General features: G+C 38.4%; 1 protein-coding gene across 3 annotated transcripts in view; it reads right to left on the minus strand.

The window, feature by feature from the left end:
• Positions 1 to 21830, minus strand: part of KATNIP (katanin interacting protein) — a 57339-nt gene that overhangs the window by 8632 nt on the left and 26877 nt on the right. For all 3 annotated transcript variants that reach the window (XM_065645045.1, XM_065645047.1, XM_065645044.1), the window contains exons 14-22: positions 18329 to 19063; positions 17535 to 17743; positions 13378 to 13453; positions 11487 to 11664; positions 8843 to 9008; positions 4387 to 4544; positions 3993 to 4057; positions 2175 to 2285; positions 171 to 310 (exon numbers count right to left, since the gene is read on the minus strand). In XM_065645045.1, the coding sequence (XP_065501117.1) occupies positions 171 to 310; positions 2175 to 2285; positions 3993 to 4057; positions 4387 to 4544; positions 8843 to 9008; positions 11487 to 11664; positions 13378 to 13453; positions 17535 to 17743; positions 18329 to 19063 (1838 nt within the window). The remainder of the gene's footprint in view (positions 1 to 170; positions 311 to 2174; positions 2286 to 3992; positions 4058 to 4386; positions 4545 to 8842; positions 9009 to 11486; positions 11665 to 13377; positions 13454 to 17534; positions 17744 to 18328; positions 19064 to 21830) is intronic.

Raw genomic sequence — 21830 nt, forward strand, 5'->3', positions numbered from 1 at the left:
TGTGTAGTGAAGAGAAACTGGAATAAAAAGAACTTCTTCTAAAACGCAGTCATTTAGCATCATTTACTAATATCAAATTTATCTAAAAATTATGCATGCTTCCCCTTTCCTTTATGCTTCTAGCTACATCTATGCCCATCACTAAAATGGAATGAAAAGGGAAAATGTACCAAGCCAGGAAGAACTGGTGCAAGCCACATATGTCTGCCATCAGTTGTGTCATTTACTCTGTCAATGAGTTTGTCTGGAGTTCGAATGTCTCCAGATACATCTTCTAAAATGTTGACACTATCTGGAAAAGCAGCAATATCTGAAAAAAACTTTAAGTGCAAATAACTGAGAAGTACATTTCAGAAACACCATATTTAAAAGTTCACACTTGCTCTTCCAGATTCCATGAGCGAGTAATCACCACTACAGCAGTAAAACTTAAAAATACTCCAAGTACTTAACACAGGTAGCTCAGGAACTTGGACACACATTTTTAAAAGCAGTACAACCATTATGGATTCTGGAATTAAAAATTAATTTATTCCTATTTTTGAAATAACTAGCTGCATTTAATTTACTTTCAAATCTGTATTTATGACTTCATCAATAAAGTTCCCTTATCAGGAATAGGCACTTCAGAGGTTTTTTTGTGACAAAGACTCTTTTTTTTTGCACAAACTTGTGAAAACTCCTCATATGAAACATACCTCAAGAAAAGTAACCTTGCGGGAAGTAGTCAGTCAGACTAGGTTGTGCTCAGGTTCCTCAGGACTTGTGATGAAAATCAGTAACTGCCTAACAAGGTTGTCTTTCAGTTCTTTTAGGGGGAAAGATTAAACCTTTTACTGAACAGGGGTTTGAAGTAACCAGATTTTCTCCATAAGAGAACATTTATGTTAAAAACATATCTGTATTAAAGACATGCAAAGAAATGTGGATGGATGGTGCTGTCTTCAGAATGATAAATCCATAGCAATCCAGTTTGAGGAACGTTAATTTCCCCTTGTCCTGCTTTCTAAAATGCCTGACTGTAAGTATTTATAAAGAAATTAAGAACTAACACAGCAGTGCTTCAGCTGTTTAAGAAAAGCCTGCTCCAGACTCAGTACTGAATTATCCCAGTTAGTACCGCATTAAGACGAATACACTCTTTTTGGATCCTACTATATCCAAGCAACACTACAGCAGAAACACAACAACACAAGCAGAAACAGGAGATCATTCAAAACAAGCAGAGGTATCTTTACCTGGCATTGTATTGTCCTGTAAAGACAAACCATTTAAAAACTAAGTTAAAGATCCCCTGTTCTTAAAAACAATCTGTTATCGCTTTTCAATCTCAAAATGCTTCTTCTCCACTCCCGATGTTTCAAGTTCATCATGCATCATACAAGGTACAAATAAAAATAGCACTCAGGAAAGAGCCTTTATTACCTTTTTCATTGTATCCTCTATTTATTAGGCAATGGGGATCCTTAGGGACATACAATTCATGCAGCTTCCATGCATTTTATCTAGTTGGCTAAAACTCTGTTTCTTCCATCTGACTGAACTACATGAATTATACTTTGGGGTATGAACGTTTCAGTTCTTAAGAGACTTTAGCTGATTCAGAGCACTGAGGTGTAACCCTGATGACTATGAATCCCTCAAACACGTCCTTCATTGCCTCTGTTGGTTACCCAGGGAACACTGAATCAAATTCAGTCTCAGCCCGTATCTTCACGACTGGATCAGGTGTCCAGAAAAGCCTAAGGCTCCAGAACAAGAATTATGAAAAATTTCTTTCCTGTGGCACAATGAAAGGTTTTATAACAAAGAACTGAGGTCAACCTTTTCTTATGAATTTATAGCTTGTCAAACTTCCTGGTCCTTCCATACTATAGAAGAAATAAATGTTGATAGCAAAATATACCATATCATTCTTCAACCTTCCCTTCTGTAACTTTGTCCTGCTTTGTTAGAGCATCCTATGCAGAGAAGAAACGTTCTTAACATATATAGAACACATTAAAACATACAGAAACAAGTACCATCACGTAAATATAGAGAAATACAAGCAGAGTAATCACATGGGATAAACTGGCAATTTGGAAGAAGTAGCGAGCGATAATGTGATAATTTGCCGGGGAGTGAAGTGTGTATCTGAAAGGGACAGAGGCCCTTGCTCTGCAGAAGGATACTGTTTTCAGTTAGTAAGATTTGATCTCCATGTTCATTGAACAGCTCAAGTCCATTCAAACCAATGTAGTATGGATCACCCCAACTTGTCAAAAGCTGAAACTGGAAAACAACTAAAAAGCAAAACACTATTAAGGAAAATTTTGATACTGATAGTTTGTCATAACAGACTATTTAACGTGCAGTTTCAAAAATGACTGTGCAGCCCACACCTCATTGTCAGATATTCTTATTTGCAGTTTAGGAGCGTAACACCATGGGTGAAAAAGTTCTGCTTTTCCCTTCTGACTTTACTATGTCTAAAATGGTCTCTGAATACACTATTTTAAGACAAGAAATCAGCCATTTCTGTCATTGATAATACACCCACACAGCTGGACACCTGTAGGTGGTACAACTAGGCAAAAATCTGTCTATACATGTTCATATATACACATGTTCACATACATATATATTCATATATGTTATTCCATCAGATGAAGAACCAATGAATTTTTTTTAGTGTGTGCATCCCACCTCCTTGTATTGGGTCTGGCTGAGATGGAGTTAATGTTCCCTCAGCAGCCCTCACAGTGCTGTGCTTTGTATTGGTAGCCAGAAAAGTGTTGATAACACACCAGTGTTTTGGCTGCTGTCTCTCCAACATTCCCCCTTCCCTCACCAGTGGGCTGGGGGTAGGCAAGGCAGGGGGACACAGCCCGGAGAGGTGACCCCAACTGTCCAAAGGGACATACAATACCAGATGATGCCTGACTAGCAATAAAAGCAAAGGGAAAAGAGGAGGAAGGGGGGCATTCGTTATTTATGACACTTGTCTTCTGGAGCAACCGCTACGTGTGTTAAAGCCCTGCGTCCTGAGAAGTGGCCGGACATCACCTGCTGATGGGAAGTAGGGAATAAATCTTTTGGCTTTCCTTTGCTTCCATGCATGGCTTTTGCTTCCATTTAACTGCCTTTATCTGGACCGACAAGTGGGTTTTTTTTCCATCTTGGCGTTCAACCAAGGTCAAATCACCAGAGGCCTTATACACTGCAACTTTTTAACACCAGACCTCCTGTTTGGAGCCTTTGTTGCCTTCCTGTGTTTCCTGAGTATGCCTTTGTCTGGTTTTGAATTATACAGGTGATAACTGGCCAGCAAATATGCCCCCAAACCAAATGGCAGAAAATGTAATGATGGAATCTGTGCTGTCCATTTCTCTAATGGAGCACTCACTTGTATCTCTTTCCTCTACCCAGATACTGATTTTCATGAAACTGGCAGGAACTTAATATTGTTGGGACCTCATTGTCTCCAAACTTGGCTAGAATAGCCTAATGGATTTAAAAGGCCTGTCAAATAGATGGATGGCACGACAGTATTATCACAGAAGGCTGTGCTGTGCTTATCTAGGAAAACATAAGCTTAAAAAGTAACAAACAATAAGAAAAATGGCAAAAATATTACACAGTTCTGGTCAATCTTAAGATATAAAATGAGACAAACACCCAAAGATATGCAAAAATATACAGACTACTTCTCGCTTTGATGGGCTGGCTGGATACTGTGCTAATGGACCTCTATTTCCAGCTTGGATAGATTAAAAAAGTCAGGAGAAAAAGCTACCAGAGTATCTGAAAAGAGGTCACGCATTCATATATTATGTTCCATTTATTTATTCCTAATTCATACTCAATGGAAGCCTTTCTCATATTATTGGTATCTTGATAATTCCTTAAAGTATCAGAAATTGTTATATTCAAAAAGGTCAGGACTCATAAGCATAGTATATAACTAAAATATTCTATACTACAAGTAAGAAAATGACAGAGAAGGATACAACCACATGGCATTAACGGTGCTTCATAGTCCATACTTGCTTGTTCCATTCTTTTTGAACCAGTCCTGCCAAAAAAACCCCAAGACAAAGTAGTTTCTTTATGAACCCTTGGCTCATTCAGAAAAGAAGATAACAAACCCAAAGAACTAAGCCTCCACAAACACCACTCCTAATCCCTCTGCCTGTGATTATGGACTAGATTGCCCTCTGATGTCAATAAAATCTGTTTAATGGTATATAGTTAAAACCCAATGAAACATTTTGCTCTAAGTGCTTCATATTTTCATCCAGATGTGTCTCATACAGAGAATGTGGCTTCAACAGAGAATAGGAAAGAATACTAAACGGTTAAGAGAAATTGTGTGGTTCAGATAGCAAAAACATCCTACTTTACCTCCTTTGTACTTTATTAATCAGCTGGGGCTGCAGATGGTCAAGAAAGAGAATTTCTTGGGCGAAGTCAAAATGGCAGTTGCCTGGTCCCTTGCGGATAAGAAAGCCTTCAGGTGGGGAGATGCTGTGACCATCCAGCAACACATGGACTACCTTAGCCTTGTTTAAAGATAACATAACATTACACGATAAGACAATATAAAATAAAATAGACCCAAAACAATTGCATTCACGTCAGAGGCTGAAATAATGTCAATAATTTTGTTATATTTATCTTATTCCTCTATAGCATGACATCATTTGGCAAAAAAAAAAACAAACCTTAAACCAGCAGATACCAGTTGCAATCCATAGTGTACAATTCAGACCATCATAGCTGACACTGATGGGAATGGGAGAGGTGAGGATTTGGGGTAAAAAAAAAAAACAAACTGTATTGAAGCAATCCTTCAATTACTGCATCTCACTAGATCTCAGCAAGCTGAAGCTTCCTTTCTTCACTGAAAGGGCTGTTGGGCATTGGAACAGGCTGCCCAGGGCAGTGGTGGAGTCACCATCCCTGGAGGGGTTTAAAAGATGTGTAGCTGTGGTGCTTAGGGACGTGGTTTAGAGGTGGACTTGGCAGTGTGAGGTTAACGGTTGGACTCGATGATCTTAAAGGTCTTTTCCAACTCAAATGATTCTATGATTTCTGAGCCTGCAGCAAAACATACACACGTCAACAGAATGGAGAGAAGTGGCTTTCAAGTCAGCATCTGTCACAAAGGTGATTTGAGGAGACAGACAGAGCCAGCGTGTATCTGAATGCAAGGCCAGATCAGGCCTGACTGCTCAGTGCTGGCTGAAACCAGCCTTCAAGAAATCACATAACCTTGTGCTCTCTCGAGAGCAGGCTCTTTTGTGTCTCTGTTGCATTTACAGAAAGCCTGTATTTCACCAGTTCTATTTATCTTTGTGGCAGGTGACACTTGGACTTTTCCAGGATCATGCAAACTCATCTGCCAAGCAGTGCTGTACATAACCCAAGGGCATATGAATAAAGAAGAGGTGCCCACTTCAGGCAGAAAGAATTGAGCCTTGTCCACATCACAGATGCATGCGTATCTTATACAACCTCTAAAGATTAAACTAAATAATTCAGGCATACTTATTCAGCTGATGAGGGAGGCCTGGCCCCTTCACTCTCCCCCATTAGCACCATCTGGTGTTGTCTGCATGATCCCAGTCACACAATTCAATCATGCAGCAACAATTATCCCTGCATCTTGCCCTGAAATATGTTAAATACAACAGACAAGCAGCACGTATTGCACTGAGTCTTTCACTAACTACTGATTAAGGAAGGAATAATACCTGTGAAATATAACAAGATGGCCTTGTAATTGGCACTACGACTAAAGCTTGTCGATTAATGGACTGAACTAAAATAGATTCATTTAGTTAACAAAAGACTTAGTTTAATCTAAAGGTAATGTGAGTCAGTTTTCTAATCTCTGGATTTTATACTGACGGATGGATATACGATAATTTGAGCTTAACTTAGTTTTGTATGCAAATATTTAATTTTCATTATTGGGATTTCTATTAAAAAGACATTTGCAATATTTATCATTAAAATCCCCATTTCAGGTGTCTATTCGAGAAGAACTTAAAAACATTCAGAGTTTTCTGCAAAGCCTGTATGTTATCAGTGACCTGATATTCATAACAGTTTTCTTATTTTTTCCATTTGTAAATAATTTTTTATTCAATTACAATTTCAGTAAGGTACACATGCAATATCCCAAAAGCAAGTACACAAATATTTCTTGATTTGAAAACCCTGGGTATTGTACTAGACTAGAGGAGCTGCTCAGTTTGCTTCCAAACAGCATGGAGATTAATTAGGATGCAATGTTTGTATGAGTACCAAGTATGGAAAAATAACTATTTGTGTTTCATCTTTAATAAGCTTGGGAGCAAATAAAGGAAATACCCTTTTCATATCAGAAATTCTTCTGCATGCTACTTCCTAGTTGAATCAGTCTGCCATGCTAAGGACAGGAGGTGAAAAATCCACTGAAATACCCTTTACTATAGGAAACACATATTGAATAGGAAGTCCAGAGATTTGGAGATGAAATCTTACCTATTATACCACAGCTGCTTATATTTATGTGCCCTTTACAGCCCTCATTTCTAAGTAATTTTCATCATCTGAGAAGGCAATCAACCATCACACATGGCATTTTAGAAATCACAAAACAAAGCTTTCACAAGGTAATTTTTCATAGAGCTGGAAATAGCACACAAGGCTTCATTTTGGCAGTTTACTGCCATTACCCTCTCATACTAAAGCTGCGAATAGAATCCACCAGTCCACAGCTGCCTAGCAAATACTATATCTCATAGCCAGGGACTGTTTCTTAGAAGGAACAGCAATTCTTCAAGAGACAGATGTCATGATTCCCCAGGTTTACAGTCTAAAGCCTATTTACTGTAGCCAAACAGATACGTTGCATCTTCGGTTTTCCAAATAATTTATTTTATCCTTTTAAAGGACTGCAGGTATGAACTTCTCATATAAATTGTACCCAATAACTGTTATGGGACTGACAGGCGTGCCACCTGCATGCATACTTGATCGAACTCACCTCTGTTTTCTACCTAGCAAAGTAAACTGTGAAAATATACTTTCCTTCCTTTCTTTCTTGGTTTGGCCTCCAAATTCCATGTTAGATTTTAGGGATTTGGCTATTTCTTTCCCTCCCTTAATAATTGAGACACACATACAGGGAGCTGATTTGGTATGGAAATTCACGTTCAAGCTTTTTTCCCCTGCTCCACCTTAGAGAATGTCGGGCTTACAACAGTCGTGAAAAACATTCCAAATCACCACTTAAACAGAGTTCTTCATATTGCATTTTGTACACAGAATCACAGAAAGATTTAGGTTGGAAGAAACTTCTGCATGTCTCCAGTCAGAGCTCCTGCTAAGAGCAGAGAAACCTGCAAAGCTCCATCAGGTTGCTCTGGCCCTTGTCAGATTTATTTTTGAAAGTCTCCCATCACTGCATACTGTCCCACAGCTGTACCACTCTCACAGGGAAGAGTCCATCCTTTATGCCAAAACATATCAATTAAGTAGCAGATTTTACTACGAAAACCCAGTTGTTAATACAAGGGGTATGTTTACATGGAAAGCTCAACATGCTCCTGAACCCTCCAATGTGGCAAACATGTTGGGTTAATGCAATGTATTACAGAATTGGGCGTCGTATGTTAAAATCTTGATCAATTGCAGCTTAAATGAAAGACCTTACGCTCTGTCCCTCTGGGAGTCTTTGGCACTCAAAAACATGCCACGCTGATATTAAAAGACACCATGGCTCTGTTGTGGAGAGGGAATATCTCCTATTTATGTAGTCTTCATACAGTGTTCACATAGTGTTCAACCTGGAAGGTAAATTTACACAAAGAAGAAGTTCTGCAAGTTTTGCTACTATCTTGCCTAACCCTATGAAGGATCTGTGCCTTCAACTTCAATTCTAGATTTTTTCCAGAACTTCGCTTATTCTTTGTGTCCTGTCTCTCGTTAGTTTCATACATACTGACATTTTTCTTCTTATCTATTGACTGAGTTTGGACATCAAGAAAGCAATAGTTATGTGTGAAGGGGAAGACCTGGAAACAAATGGATTAATAAACTTGCTGTGCAGTGAACAGGAACTGCTTCTTTGTTATCATTACATGTGCATCTATAGCTTCTGAGAAAACACAGGGTCCCTTCCAACCCAAACTATTCTATGATTCTATGAAACGTGAGACAGCCAAACTCAGAGTGCCAGGAAGATGTTACATGATCTCCGACAGGTGTCAATTACCAATCAATACCAAGAATTCAATATGAAAAAAATATAAAACAAGCAATTTGGAAAAAGAACACAGGAGGTATGTTGTACAATTTTAGCTGAACTACTTTAGCCAAACTGTTTGAAGATGTCAACATTCCCTAATAACTGTTACAGCTCTAGAGACTCTTCTTGCTTCTTGGAAAAGGTGGTACTGATTGACTGGCCTCCTGTAACTTACCTAAACAGAATTCCTGTTGGAGAAGAGTTCCCTGTTTTACCATTCCTTGTATTCCAGGAAATACAGAATCATATGCTAGCCCTAAATACTAGATACTGAGAAGATACCACTTCAGAACCATATATCTTGAAAATAATATGTGCTATTGTATGTGTCTCTGAGAAAAATCAGCTGTGAAGATTTCTTTAAACTATCTCTGGCTTTTTTTCAATATTTGCTGTTTGTGGAGACAGAAATGCATTATATCTGCCACAAAATTCAGACTCAGACAATCTAGAAAGATTTATGGTGTTCCATTAAGGCAGCTATATTCATTTATCACAGTACCAATTTTCCAATGCATTGCTGTATATTTTTGCTGGCAGTGCTCCTTTTCTTTTACTTACCCCTCTATAGGTATCCTCTGGAGATTTATTATAGTTCCAAAAGCGAAGCCCTGCAATGCTTTCAATTTTATCAAAATAGATTGTGAGCAGATGATCTTCTCCAAAAGAGAAGGGAATGAGCCACATATGGTCATCCTCTACTGTGATATTAGTCCCATCTATTAATCTACAAAGAGAAAAATCCATTAGCTGGGGGGAAAAAAAAAAAAAAGAAGAAAAATTTAAAAAAAAAAACCCCAAACCAAAAACCACACAAAAACTGAAAAGCTTGCTTTTCTCATAAAAATCAGGTACTTTACTAGGTGTTAATCCATCTCTAAACACTGCATCCAGGGCTCATTGTGCCAATGTGCACACAATTAAAAAGCACAGTAAACACAAAAAATAGTATGCAATTGTTGAATTAAAGACAGTGTGGGGAAGAAAAACCTGTATTTCTATTAGCTGTATTTCCATTTCAGGAAAAACAGAAATATCCTTAGTTTTCCCCTGTGTGAACGGAGGCAGGCAAAGCTCAACTACTTTGTGCCAAAATGGCTGAAGGCAAAACTCTAAGGCCCAGACACAATATAATTTATTAATATAGTTCCGTGCCTAAAGTAATATATCTGGTATTCTGCAGTGTGTTGCTACACCAGTGCAACTATACTGAATCTGACCAGGAGCTGGATAACCCGGGGAAGAAGCAGAATTCGTTCACATCCTTCATGCACAGACAGGCACATTCCTACATTCTAGAAAAGCTTTCTACCAGCATGACATTGTCTTTTCATAAGAGCACAGACTTCAGGCTGGCTAGATAAAGTTAATTCCATAATTTCCTCATTTTGGAATTCTGACTTCATATTCTTCCACCACAAAATATGGTGCACAGAGATGGAGTAAAGGAGAATATGAATTAATTGTCCACCGTAATTACTTTTCTACACTGCCCTATGTACTTACTATTTATTTAAAAGTTTAATGGAAGAACGAGTGCCAGACTTGGCAGTTCTGTAAAGAAAAAGATTTGAATAACGACTCTTTCAGGGAGGAACTGATTAGGGAGCCCATGAGAGACGTTACAATGCTTGACTTGGTACTGAATAGTACACAGGACCTATTCTAAATGCTACAGCTAAAGAGCACTGTAGTGTACTCAAATTCAACATGCTTGCAGAATTTTCAAAAGCAAAAAAAGCCTCAATTTCTTGTGCCCAAAAAGGTTCTTAAGCCAAAATTATGATAAAAAAAAAGTAACAACAAAACAAAATCATTACACACATTAGAGACAATATTAAGGGGTATCATACTGGAAGCACAGGACAGATGTATCCCACTTACTAAGAAAGATGTTAGAAAGAGGGAGGACTCGAAAAATCAAAGCCAGCCTGGCTCAGTGGCAGGATAAAGAAAATCATTATATGCCATCTTTCAACAAAAGTCATGATCAAAAATCCCTAAGTTGACAGGATCATAAACTCTGGAAATGCGTCTGCACGGGCCAAAAAAGAGTATGAAGGCTAGCAAGCCAAAGGTACCATAAAAAAAATTCCTCAAATACATCAGCAGCAGAAAGCCTGCCAGAAATTCTGTAGGATTAACAGATGACCAGGCTGCAGAAGGACCATTCAGGGAAGATAAGACATGAACAGAAAAGCTAAATGACTTCTTTGCATCTGGGTCCATCATGGTGGAGCCTGAGGAGATTCCCCCGCCAGAACCTCTTCATCACAGGGGATCTCATGGGAAGATTTCTTAGATGCCTACAGAGAGACTGTAATGCAAACGGGCAGAAGAATGGAGTAATTATATACAAGTAAGCTTGACATACGTACTAGTCAGATTAGCAGAATTTACAAAGAACAGAGTTAGTGTACATGTGGATAAACACAAGATTCTAAGGAAGACTCAAAGACTGTGAAAAGAGAAGTCCTAATTCATAAACTTATTCACAAGACCATAAACATGCCACAGGACAGGATTACAACTGAAAATACCCTTTAAAATTGAAATATGACTTGGAAACAACAGAGTACAGCTTCAATAATAACAAATGCCAAGTCCTCTCCAAACCTATAGCCTACAATTTCTATACTGCTGCCAATTAGGAAGCACAAGTTAATTTGAGGAAGTATACTTGTCAATGTATAAAACTTCATTGGAATTACCAAAAAAAAAAAAAAAAGCTGCAGAATTTCCAAAAGACCAGCACCTATTTGTGCAAGTCCCTAATGCATCCTCACCCTTTGCTAACTTGAAAATTTTCCTGGAAATTATCCAGAAAACCTGCATAAATATCACTGCATATGCATAGACAGATGCTACAGAACACCCACATTTCTGCCTGGAAAGTCCTTGGCAGAGATACCAACCAGGCATGTTAGCATTTCCTAACTCAAACACCATCTTTTGGAAACATCTCATTCATGTTTTTACAACAAGCTGTTCCTGGGTAGCTTGTGAAATCCCAGAATGAGCAGTGATGGTATGAAAATCATGTTTGCATTAACATGTGTTAACATAATAAAAGTTTATATAATCCTGTCACTTTATAAAGTTTGATGTAAAATGCATCTAAAATTGATAAGCTCCAAAACAGTTGGTGGAAACAACAGGCATGAGGGGGAAAAAAAATCCAGAATCCAACTCTTCTGCTACTTACTTTTCCAATGTTCTGGAATCTCCTGTATACTCTGGAAGATCGTTTAAGTCTTGGGGTGAAGCAGAAATCTGCTCTGTACTTATTTTTAACGCATGACCATTCTTTCCTATCACTTCAAGCCCTGTGAGTCCAAGGTAATGAGAGTCTCCCCAGGTCATGGTAAAATTCAGTTGCAGGCCTATATAAAAGAATATATATACAATATATGTATATACATATTAATACTTACTGGTTTGAAGTAAGGAGCCTACACAAGCATACATGTAAGCCCCAACGATTAGCAGAATGTGTATTTTGTTTAGATTAAATAACTTTATATGCTGTATTTGGATACTTCCTGCTCTGCATGCCTACCCCTGTGGAACAGCGCAGTATCTTCTGTAAATCTGTGTTAGACTCCGTTAGTGGGCTCCCAACATCTTGTTCTCTTGTAACGACACAACTCCTGATCAAGCATGTCATCAAGTGTCTCATTACTTAGATTGTAGTCTGATGGTAATTCAGCGATATGGTTAGGCAGTTACATGACAGATTTTGTAATTATGCTGACACAGAGAAGACCTATTAGTCTGAAGTCCATCTATCATCTTTTGCCAGCTAAATGACTGTATAGACTCATATAAATCCAGTCTCTCATAAATCCAAAAATTGTTAGAGAACACCAACTCACAGTTAAACCAAAAATCAAATTTGGTTTACTAATGTGTTTAAGCTACCATCTTCATGTCAGAACTGGACACATGGAAGTATTTTAATGGGAGAACATCAGTGAAAAGCAGCAGTCTTGATTAGCCTGCATCTCCAGAAAATAAACAGGAAAGAAAAATGGGGCAGACAAAAGATTGTACATGTATCTTCAGATCCAACTGTTTCATGCCTTCCTGAAAAAGTATAAATAGCATATACAGACATAACAAGTAATATTCCAATCTGATCAGGTTTCATAAAAATCCATCACTCTAAATTAAAAATATCTTTCATTTCACACATTACAGAAGCCCAGAAATAATCAGGTTGGATAATACCTGAAGAAGCACCAGCAGCCATGATGGTCTGTAAAGTAAACAAGCGTTAAAGCTATTAAGCCATCCAGCCCAATTACCTATAAATAGCTGTAGCTATTTACACGAGACTAAGTCTTGATATACACATAAATTCACCTGGGTGTAAGATCTCTTCAGCATTTGCAAGGACACTAAGAAATAAATAGCTCCATTAGCTGACAAGTTTGGAGCTATGGCTACATTGATATTAGATGCTATTCTCAAGGCAGTTACTAAGACTAAACTCATTTTGTGCACAAGCACGCAAGAGTTCTCAGGCAAGACCGAAGTGTATTTTCAAACCAAAGGGGAAAGAAAGGGTGAAGCAGGTCTCCACCAGGGTTTGGTATTCACATCACCATGCCAGTGCCTCCATAGATCCTCAGACTGATGCAGGGTGGAAGGGACATCTGGAGGTCTCTAGTCCAACTCCAAGCTCAGAGTATGTTGGTTTTGTACAGGATAAAGAAATCAATTACTTTAAGTATGGATATAAAATTCTGGTCTAGCTTTCTATTGTCAATCCAGTCTGAGAAATTCAGTCAGTCTACATAAATACACAGGACCGGAAGAGAATTACTGGGTAAGGGATGCAGCTATTACAAATCCCATTCAGGGACTAGGCAAATGGCTAGTGTTATTTTTCTGAGATTAAAAGCCAACTGTTACAATATAATGCTCTAAATGCCATAGTAAACAAAGCTTCTGCCTTAAACATTCAATTACTCTTCTTTACTCCAGACCTGACATCTGTCACAAAGTTCTATACAGCTCTGACAAATCAGATCCTCCTTGATAACATGTTAGGGAGGAGGCTGGTTAAGGAAAAAGTAAATGTAAGAACTTACATTTTCCAGTAAATATTCCTGATTCCTTGAGTATACATTCAGAGAGAAGGTCTGCCTGAATTACCTGTTCTTGAACCTAAAAAGTAAAAAAAAGTAAACCAACAGGTGCAATGAACATGCATATCATCTATACATTACAGACATATTGTTTATAAAGTGGAGGTTTATTTGTATGTTTCTTTGGGGTTTTTTTATGGTTGGTTTGGTTGGTTGGCTTTTTGGGGGAGGGGGTTGTTTGTTTGTTAATACCCTTGTGTATACCCTTTTCCCCTGAAAATAAGACCTACCCCAAAAATGAGGCCTAGCATGATTTTTCAGGATTTTTGAGGATGCTCGAAATACAAGCCCTACTCCAAAAATAAGCCCTAGTTACAGTTCATTAAAAAAAGTCAAATTAAATAGCATCCAGGCAGCTATACATGTAAAAAAGTAATAAGTTTTGGAGCAAAAATTAACATAAGACCCTGTCTTATTTTCTGGGAAACAGGTTATCAATTTCCTCTTTGCCTCACCATCCAGGTTGTTCTGCAAATGAAGGAAAACATGTCCCAAAATGTGGAAGATCACACCGATCCTTAGAAAGTCAAGACTATTTGGGGTTTTTTTTGTTAGTGCATATAGGAACGTTAAATGGGAGACTCCCTAGTGTGGGCTACCTACTCTCAAAGAGACTGGAATCATTAAGTCACTCTTATTTACCTGCAGACTGCAAATAATAATAATAATATGCTGTATTTGCAACACATTGCAAATACATTTCAGAGACAATAAGTCTGGATGGAAGTTAAGATCTCAGAGAATGCCACTACAATTCCTTCTCAAGAATTAGGGGGCAGAACAAACAAGTAAACTTGTCCAAAATCTGGCATTTGTTCTTTGACAAAACCAGTTAATAACGGCCTATGCTATTAAACATGGCAATCCAGAAAGTGAATAAACAGATGACAAAATTTCCTGATCATGCTAGTGCAATTAGGGTAGGAAAGACAAAGGACAGCCACAAAAGGTTGCAGATCAACTCCATTTCATTGAGTGAGTGGGATAAAATGGTTACTTTTGTTAAGTGTAAAAATGCTACACATAAGGAAAACGATCCTAACTTTAGACATACGGTATTGAGCTCTGAACACAATAACAGCAGATTAGAACGGTATTTTTATAGGTAGTTCTACAAAAACATTAGCTCAATCCTGATTAGTAATCAAAAAGCCAAGCAGGAAATTGTAAGTCCAGGCTCATTCTTCATCGTTTCATTCATCATTAGAAGTAACTTCCTGTCATCCAGGATACATCAAATGGACCTACATTGTGCCAAAAAAAAATAAAAGGCTTGTCAACACCTTTTTCCTGCTGTTGTATTAGATCTCTGCAGTATATTGATGGACTTTATCTTGTATGTGTATGTTCCCAAACTGTAATATACTTCGTGTAGTAGCAAATGTCCTTGAGATAATTCAGTAGGTGAAACTGAACAAGAACTGTGCACGGGAACAAGCACACACCAATAACCTACAGAAGGTGGGAAAATACCCTCCAACTGGGGATACCTCTCTCACAAAACAGTAACTGTATCTTTGATGTCTGATGCCTTTTTCTAAGAACAACTTTAAAAGACCAGCCTGGGAGTTGAAGTTTGCAACTCTGCTGAATATCAGAACCCATGGATGTGATAAAGCTACTAGTTTTATAGAATGCAGAATAACGCTCTCTCTTGCAGGCCATAAACAATCTGTGCCAAGCCACCTTATCATCTCTTTTCTCCCTCCCCCTCCTTTCTTGCCTACTCAGATCCCTTCATGCCACTGCTGCCCAGTATCTTTTCTTTCAGATATGATCTAATTTTCTACTATTTCAACTACCTCTGCTTGTGAACATTGTCCTATGTTCTTACATCCTTACAGCTACAACAAAATAGCATCGTAGTACAGGAATTATTGGAAAAGAAATAAAAATTAGAAAGTATCACCATGCTCCTATGCTTGACCATACTTGTATAGCACCTTCCACGTGAGAAACAACTAAAGTAGGACTAACCATTCTGGATAAGAGAGATTCAGATGAGAATGCAACAGAGGGGCATAAATCTCGAGTGGCTTGAAGAAGGGAATAGGGAACAATTGCTTAGTCTCTTCCAAGGCAAAAACTAGGGGACATTAAATGAACCTGGAGACAAACAAATATAGGTTCTTTGTGCTGTGCAAGTTAAGCTGGGAAACTTACCAAAGAGCAGTGTAAGTTGTAAAAGCACACATGTGTTCAAAAAGCTTGTGGATGACTTAACACAATAAAAATCCACGGCAGGATACTAAACACAAAGATTAAGTCAAAAAGTTGTTGTAAGACAAATTTCTAAGGGCTGGATGAGTGTTTCGGAGAAACACCACTGCACGTTTGCTCTATTCTGACATTCTGCCCAGGCATCCACTACTGGCCACAGTCAGAGCTGGGTCCAGTGCACCAGTTACAGGCCTGACCTGCTATAAAAGTCGACACCTGAAGAACCACCAAATCAATAGGAAAGACAGATGACCATGGATAATATTGACAAGAAAGTAAGACACTTCTGTAGGAGCTTTTGAAAATCTCTGTTGTCAGTGCAGTAAAACACTGTTTCATCCACTGAGCACAATAAAGGAAAAAATGGTGAATGATCAACAAGTAGAGATTGTTCAAATCCAATACTAGTCTGAATGACAACATTCTGCTGGGGAAGACAAATCGTACAGTAGATCTGTATCATTCTGCTAACAGAAGCATCCATCTACAAAATCTTGGTGGTACCAGCAAATACAGAATGAGAGAGAAATCAATGGCTCAGTCACAACAGCTTTTGTTATTCCATTGCTGATACAGCACGTTTCCGCATTACAAAAGGAGCATGAAGAGCATCACAGATGAACAGCAGAATAAAAGGCAGAGGCTCTGAGTAAGGACCACACAGTCCAGGTGTATGTTTCTGCAATGGAAGAGGTCCTGGTGAATGCTCACAGTAAACAAGTGATCAAGAAAATATGAACTTCAATTTGTGTTCATGAAATCCTGCCCTGCATAAGGTGTCTGAACAGTTTAAGATACCGTAAGCAAAGATGGGACCAAAATCACTGTTGCCAGTGTTAACTAGCACTGGAGAAGTGAAAGGGTTAGAGTCACTGACTTGGCGAGATCAAATTCCAATGTAATGACTTTTTCCTTTGTCTTATAAGCCACCAGGAGAAGAGGACAAGACAGAACAGCACGAGAACAGCACAAGGCTCATTAGGAACCATATATGACTGGGAGCACTTCAGCTGAACCAGCCGGAATTTGAATTGATTCAGCTTTGGATCTTCTCACAGACTTACAAGAGTCCCCGAGAAAAACATGTCCTCATTGAAGCAACAGTAGGTGCTCATGAAGATTTTAAGAAGGTAAAAGATTTTATGGAAATCAGGTCAAAGACAACACATCATCCTGAGCAGAAAATCTTGCAGGGTCTTTGCTCAAACACGGGACTGTTGGGCTGGAGACAAGACTCCAAGCTTGAAAATACAGCCTTCTTCTAAGCATTACCTGCTGTATGTATTAGTAAAGGGGCATTTTTATGCTGCAAAATGCACACAGACCTGTGGAGATGCCAGTTAAAATAGGAAAGAGTTAAAAATAAGCAGGGAGTTGGAAGGGGGAAGATGAAATGACATAATGCCAGAGCCTTCTCACATAAAATACTTAATTTGTGGAGGAAGAAATAAGCAAGAGTATACTCTGTGTGGAAAATACCGAAAAATCTTTCGTTTGGATTGACAGGGAGCACAGCTACTCATTGCAATAATAACTATATGGTAAAAATCACTGACAGAAGCATAAAGCTTCAGGAATGCCCAATTAAAACACTCCTCTAACCCCTGTCCAAGTAAGTAAAGAAAAACAATATATATATACAATCCAGTACAGCCTTTCTTTTAGTCTTATTAATCAGGGAAACTAAAATTTGGAAGACCTTTTGGACTTAAAAAATTTGCATAAATTATTGAGCTGGTGGAAAAAAAAAAAATCTTCAAAATAGACAGCTGTATTATTCTGCAGAGCTCCACTGCATCATCGAAATCAGCATCTCCTACTTCCATTTAATCTTTCAGAAAGACATATTTATAGAGAGTTCTGAACACAGAGACCCCCACCTGCTGATCCTCTGTTCTTAGCCCTGCTTGTGTAAAAGGCCTTTCATCTCCCTCCCTGTCAGCAGTTGTTGGTCTCTTGAGCTCTTCTTCGTATCTCAAGGAGCTGGCGTTTTCCATTTCTCCATCGTATGTCTCATCATAGCAATATATAGCTTCAAGAATATCATCATCGGTAGTGAACAATATAGTATCCCCAAAGTGCTCTGGAGCTGAAGGCAACATACAGAATTAAATGGAGAAACCATATAAAATAATATAGAGTGTGATAAAAACTATTTTTGGTCCTCCTTTACATTTAATTTGCAGTAGTGTTTAAAGAGAATATTTGGCAAATTGATACTGACTACTGATACAAATAGTATGTTCATTCTCAAACTTATACTGCACAGCAGAAAAACCTAAAGAATCCAGTACAAACTCAGTTTCAAATGCATATAAAATATAACAGGAACAAAGCTTCCCCATTACCTTTTCCAAAAGACCCTATCTGTGAAAACAAGAAAAATCTGCAACTTCTAAATGTCTAGTGACTATCCGATATTATTGAAATATGGTACTGTGGGTAAGACATCATTAAGAGTAGAGATTAGCTCTACATGCTACTAAAATTGAATATCACAATATCATTGAAGAATGCGTTAGTGGGGTTTGCATTACATTTTGAAATTAAAACAACTAAATACAATACAAAGTGCCAGCTTGCTTTGGGGTTGAAAGTGACACCAACTGAGCTAAATGTATTTGTTTGTATTGTACTGCTGTTTCCACAAAGAAAACAAGAAATGATAGCATACCTCCAGACAAGGTTCCTGATGCTTTCGCAATTTCTCCTTTAAAGATGCATTGTTCATCTAACACCATTATAATGTCTTTCACACCTCTGAAAGAGTGTATGCGAGATTTATTATAATTCCAAATCCTAATCATAGCTACTTGACAGGAATTCACAAAGTCAATAAAGATAAAGTGAGGTTTTCCAGGGGTAAATGGTGCTAGCCAGAGATGCATATCGTCCTGCGTTCGATTTACCCCATCAATTAGGTTGGTTATTATTCTGGGATCATTGCCATAAGCTGGTAAAATATTGATATCAGGTGGTTCAGCTGTTATTTTTGAAATCTGAACAGGCTCTCCTTTAGAACTGAAAACTTCAATTCCATTAAGACCAACATAATGCCTGTCTCCCCATGTTGTTCGAATGTCTATCACTAAGTGCTGCCCATAAGGTAAAACCGGAATTTTAAAATCACTTCCGTCTTGTGCCTCCACAGAATTTTCTTCTTCTGGCCTTTTTGGTAGTGTTTGCAGCCCCTCTTTTCTCATTTGCTGATATTCTCCAGGCCGTCTGATTTTCTGTTGATGGAGAAACTCATCAAAGATATCCCCTTGAAAATCCATGTTAGAGATTCGGCCACGATGGGAATAATTAAACTTTACCAAGGAGTTCCAGGACTCTTGCAGAGTGTGTTCTTGTTCGTTGTGCCACTTTGCTCTAGAGGTTGCTACATCCGTGATAGAAAAGTCTTCATCTGAAAACAACATTACATATGCATTTAATGCATAAACAGGACTGGGAGCAAACCACTACACCACAGACTTTCTGGAACTAAGCTGGTTTATCCGTGTTCCCTTACTGTGAAATTCTGTTACACTAGCACTTTTATATTGCCTCCGTATTATGAAGGCTACATGTCCCAATTTCCCTTCCCCATTTAGACATAACGAAAACAATCACTTTGAAATACTGAAGAGCAGAGCAGGTGCCAAGATACAAAAATGCAACTAAGTTTTAGACTGCGAATTCTTGACTCAACACTTACAACAATTGGGATTTTGCCCAGTGATTCTTATTGTGTGGCTGTCACAACAGTTTAAATCATCTGCCGGCATTTCTGCAGAAGATCTTTCATACAGTTGGGAATGGCTGAACGGGTTAAGTTTCTAAAGCATTACAGAGAAAAGCTAGTGCTGTTAAAAACATCCATGTCTATATAAAGAGGTGGGAAAAAAAAGTAGGTTCAGCATACAAGGAGGGTGAGGTGAGTGTTGCATTCTATGCAGGTAGTGTCCAAATATTCTTTGCACTTTTCAGCAAGTGTGAGATGTAGAAGGGGGATAATGACAAAGTGTCTAATGGGAACGCAATGGGGGCAATGCATGAGAGGGGCACAGTGGGGGCAAAGCGTGTTCTCCTTGTCACTGCACTGGGGAGCTGCTTCATTTCCATCTCAAAACAATTAAGAGCAGCTAATAACAAAGATTTTCAATAAAGCTGTCACTTATGTATTTTCTTCAAATAAATGAAGAAAAGCAAGTGGAGTTATAAACAATTACAGGCCCATGGGCTGGATTTTACTTCTGTACAATGTCCTTGAGTGGATACTAAAACAAGCGGTTATCAAGAATAAATGCCATTCGCAGTAAAATGCAAAATAATGTTTTCCCAAAAGACTGCTCGAGACTAACTTTTAACTTTGTTTTTGGAAGCACTGGGAAGAAGGCAATGTCCCTAATCTATCTATGGCCAATAATCATTTACACTGGAGACAAATGAGATAAAAATAAGAATTTTAAAGTACATGGGAAACTACCTAAAGGGGGTTTTCTTCCAGAATGAAAGGCTGGAGACCAACCTGGCCATTCCTTCTTAGCCCACAAGGGAAATACAGATAGGAAGTAAAGGTCCATATTTCAGAGAACATCAGTCATTCCAAAGCCACCTTCTCGTACAAATCATCATTACATGGATACTCATGGGGTGGGTGATCCCAAACAGTACTTCCCAGAGCCTCATAATTTACCTTAAGAAGATACCGTATTTATTTTTACCACTTTAAAATGTCAAAGCTTTAAAAATCCAGGATTAGCATGTACAGAAGAGTAGCTGATATCCATTACCTTACCTTGTTTTGGAGATTTTTCTGTTTTCTTTTTATTTTCCTTTACTTTTTTATGTTAAATACTCCAAGCAGTACAGAAATTACAACTCTGAAGCCCTTTTACAGCAGTTTAATAGCAGTGATTTTCAATGAGAGCTTAACAGGTTTATTGGTTACATTAAAGAGTGACAACAGGAGAAGCAGAGCTCTGAAAGGAAAGCCAAGAACAGCTCGAAAGCAGAGGTCACTGGCTGAAGGCTTACAGGGTTTGGCATTATTTTTAGAACCTAAAATTTGTTATTTTTATTGGAGCCAGGTGAACAATAAACTCTGCCGGTAGATAAAGAGTATCCCACCTGCAGATGTTCCAGATGCATTGCCATCCTTCTGCATGCCTGAGATGACTCTGTGATGGATGCTACGCCAGAGGCCAGCAATAATGACACCTCAAATGCACATCTCCCTGAGGGTTTAGGAGGGGTGTATTGAATTAGCGAGTCCCTTGTCCTGCTTCTGATGGCAACACACACCATACAATTCCTCTCAAAACTTTAGCAAACTAGGTTTTGGGGCAACACTAGCTTGAAAAAAAAAAAACAACTTTCTTCTCCCTCTGTTGTGTTAATCTCATTTTTACTCCCTGCAGTTATAAATAGCAACCATATTTCCATGGCGCAATCACTTGCTTCATTTCCCAAATCATTCTAAAAGCTCTCTTCTGTATCTGTTCCACTTTGTAATCAGCTTTCGTGAAAACGGGTGATCAGAACTGCAGTTTTCCAACCGTCATCTCACGAGTGCCTGTGCTGAGATATTAACATCTCCTAACGAACAGAAAAGCTTCTGCTGATACATCCTCAGAGCACATTGCTCTAATCACGCCTGCGTCACACCAGCATTTCATAGTCAATCTGTGATCAACTCCTCAATCGAGATCCTCCTCTTCCTCGGTCATTTGCAATTGATGATTACTCAGCTTACAACTTAATTTTTTGCTATTAGTCCCCAAATGACCTTGCAAGCTGTACTATTGAATTGTATTTCATTGTTATTACTCCAGTCCTCAAGTTCATCTTTCTGTGCGCTTCTTCAATCTTCTTACCTCATAATACCTCAAATTATATGTTATTTGCAAATTTTATCAGCATACTTCCCTCATTTCCTTTGCACATTAAACCAGTGATCAAAGAAAAATTGTATGTTTTTATAGCAACATTAACTCGAGCCAAGTATGCATGTACATGCTATTTCTAATTTCTTTTGTTCTTGTTATTCTTCATTTAATGACCAAAGACGTGCTGTGACACTGCACATGAGCTAGTGCAGCCTCCCCTTTGTCACATACTGCTATTGGGAAACTGCAGTTCCCTGAGCCCCGCGCCAATTAAAATTCACCACTCTTACGGAAACACTTAAA

The sequence above is a fragment of the Caloenas nicobarica genome, chromosome 14, assembly GCF_036013445.1.
Source record: "Caloenas nicobarica isolate bCalNic1 chromosome 14, bCalNic1.hap1, whole genome shotgun sequence".
Lineage (NCBI taxonomy): Eukaryota > Metazoa > Chordata > Aves > Columbiformes > Columbidae > Caloenas > Caloenas nicobarica.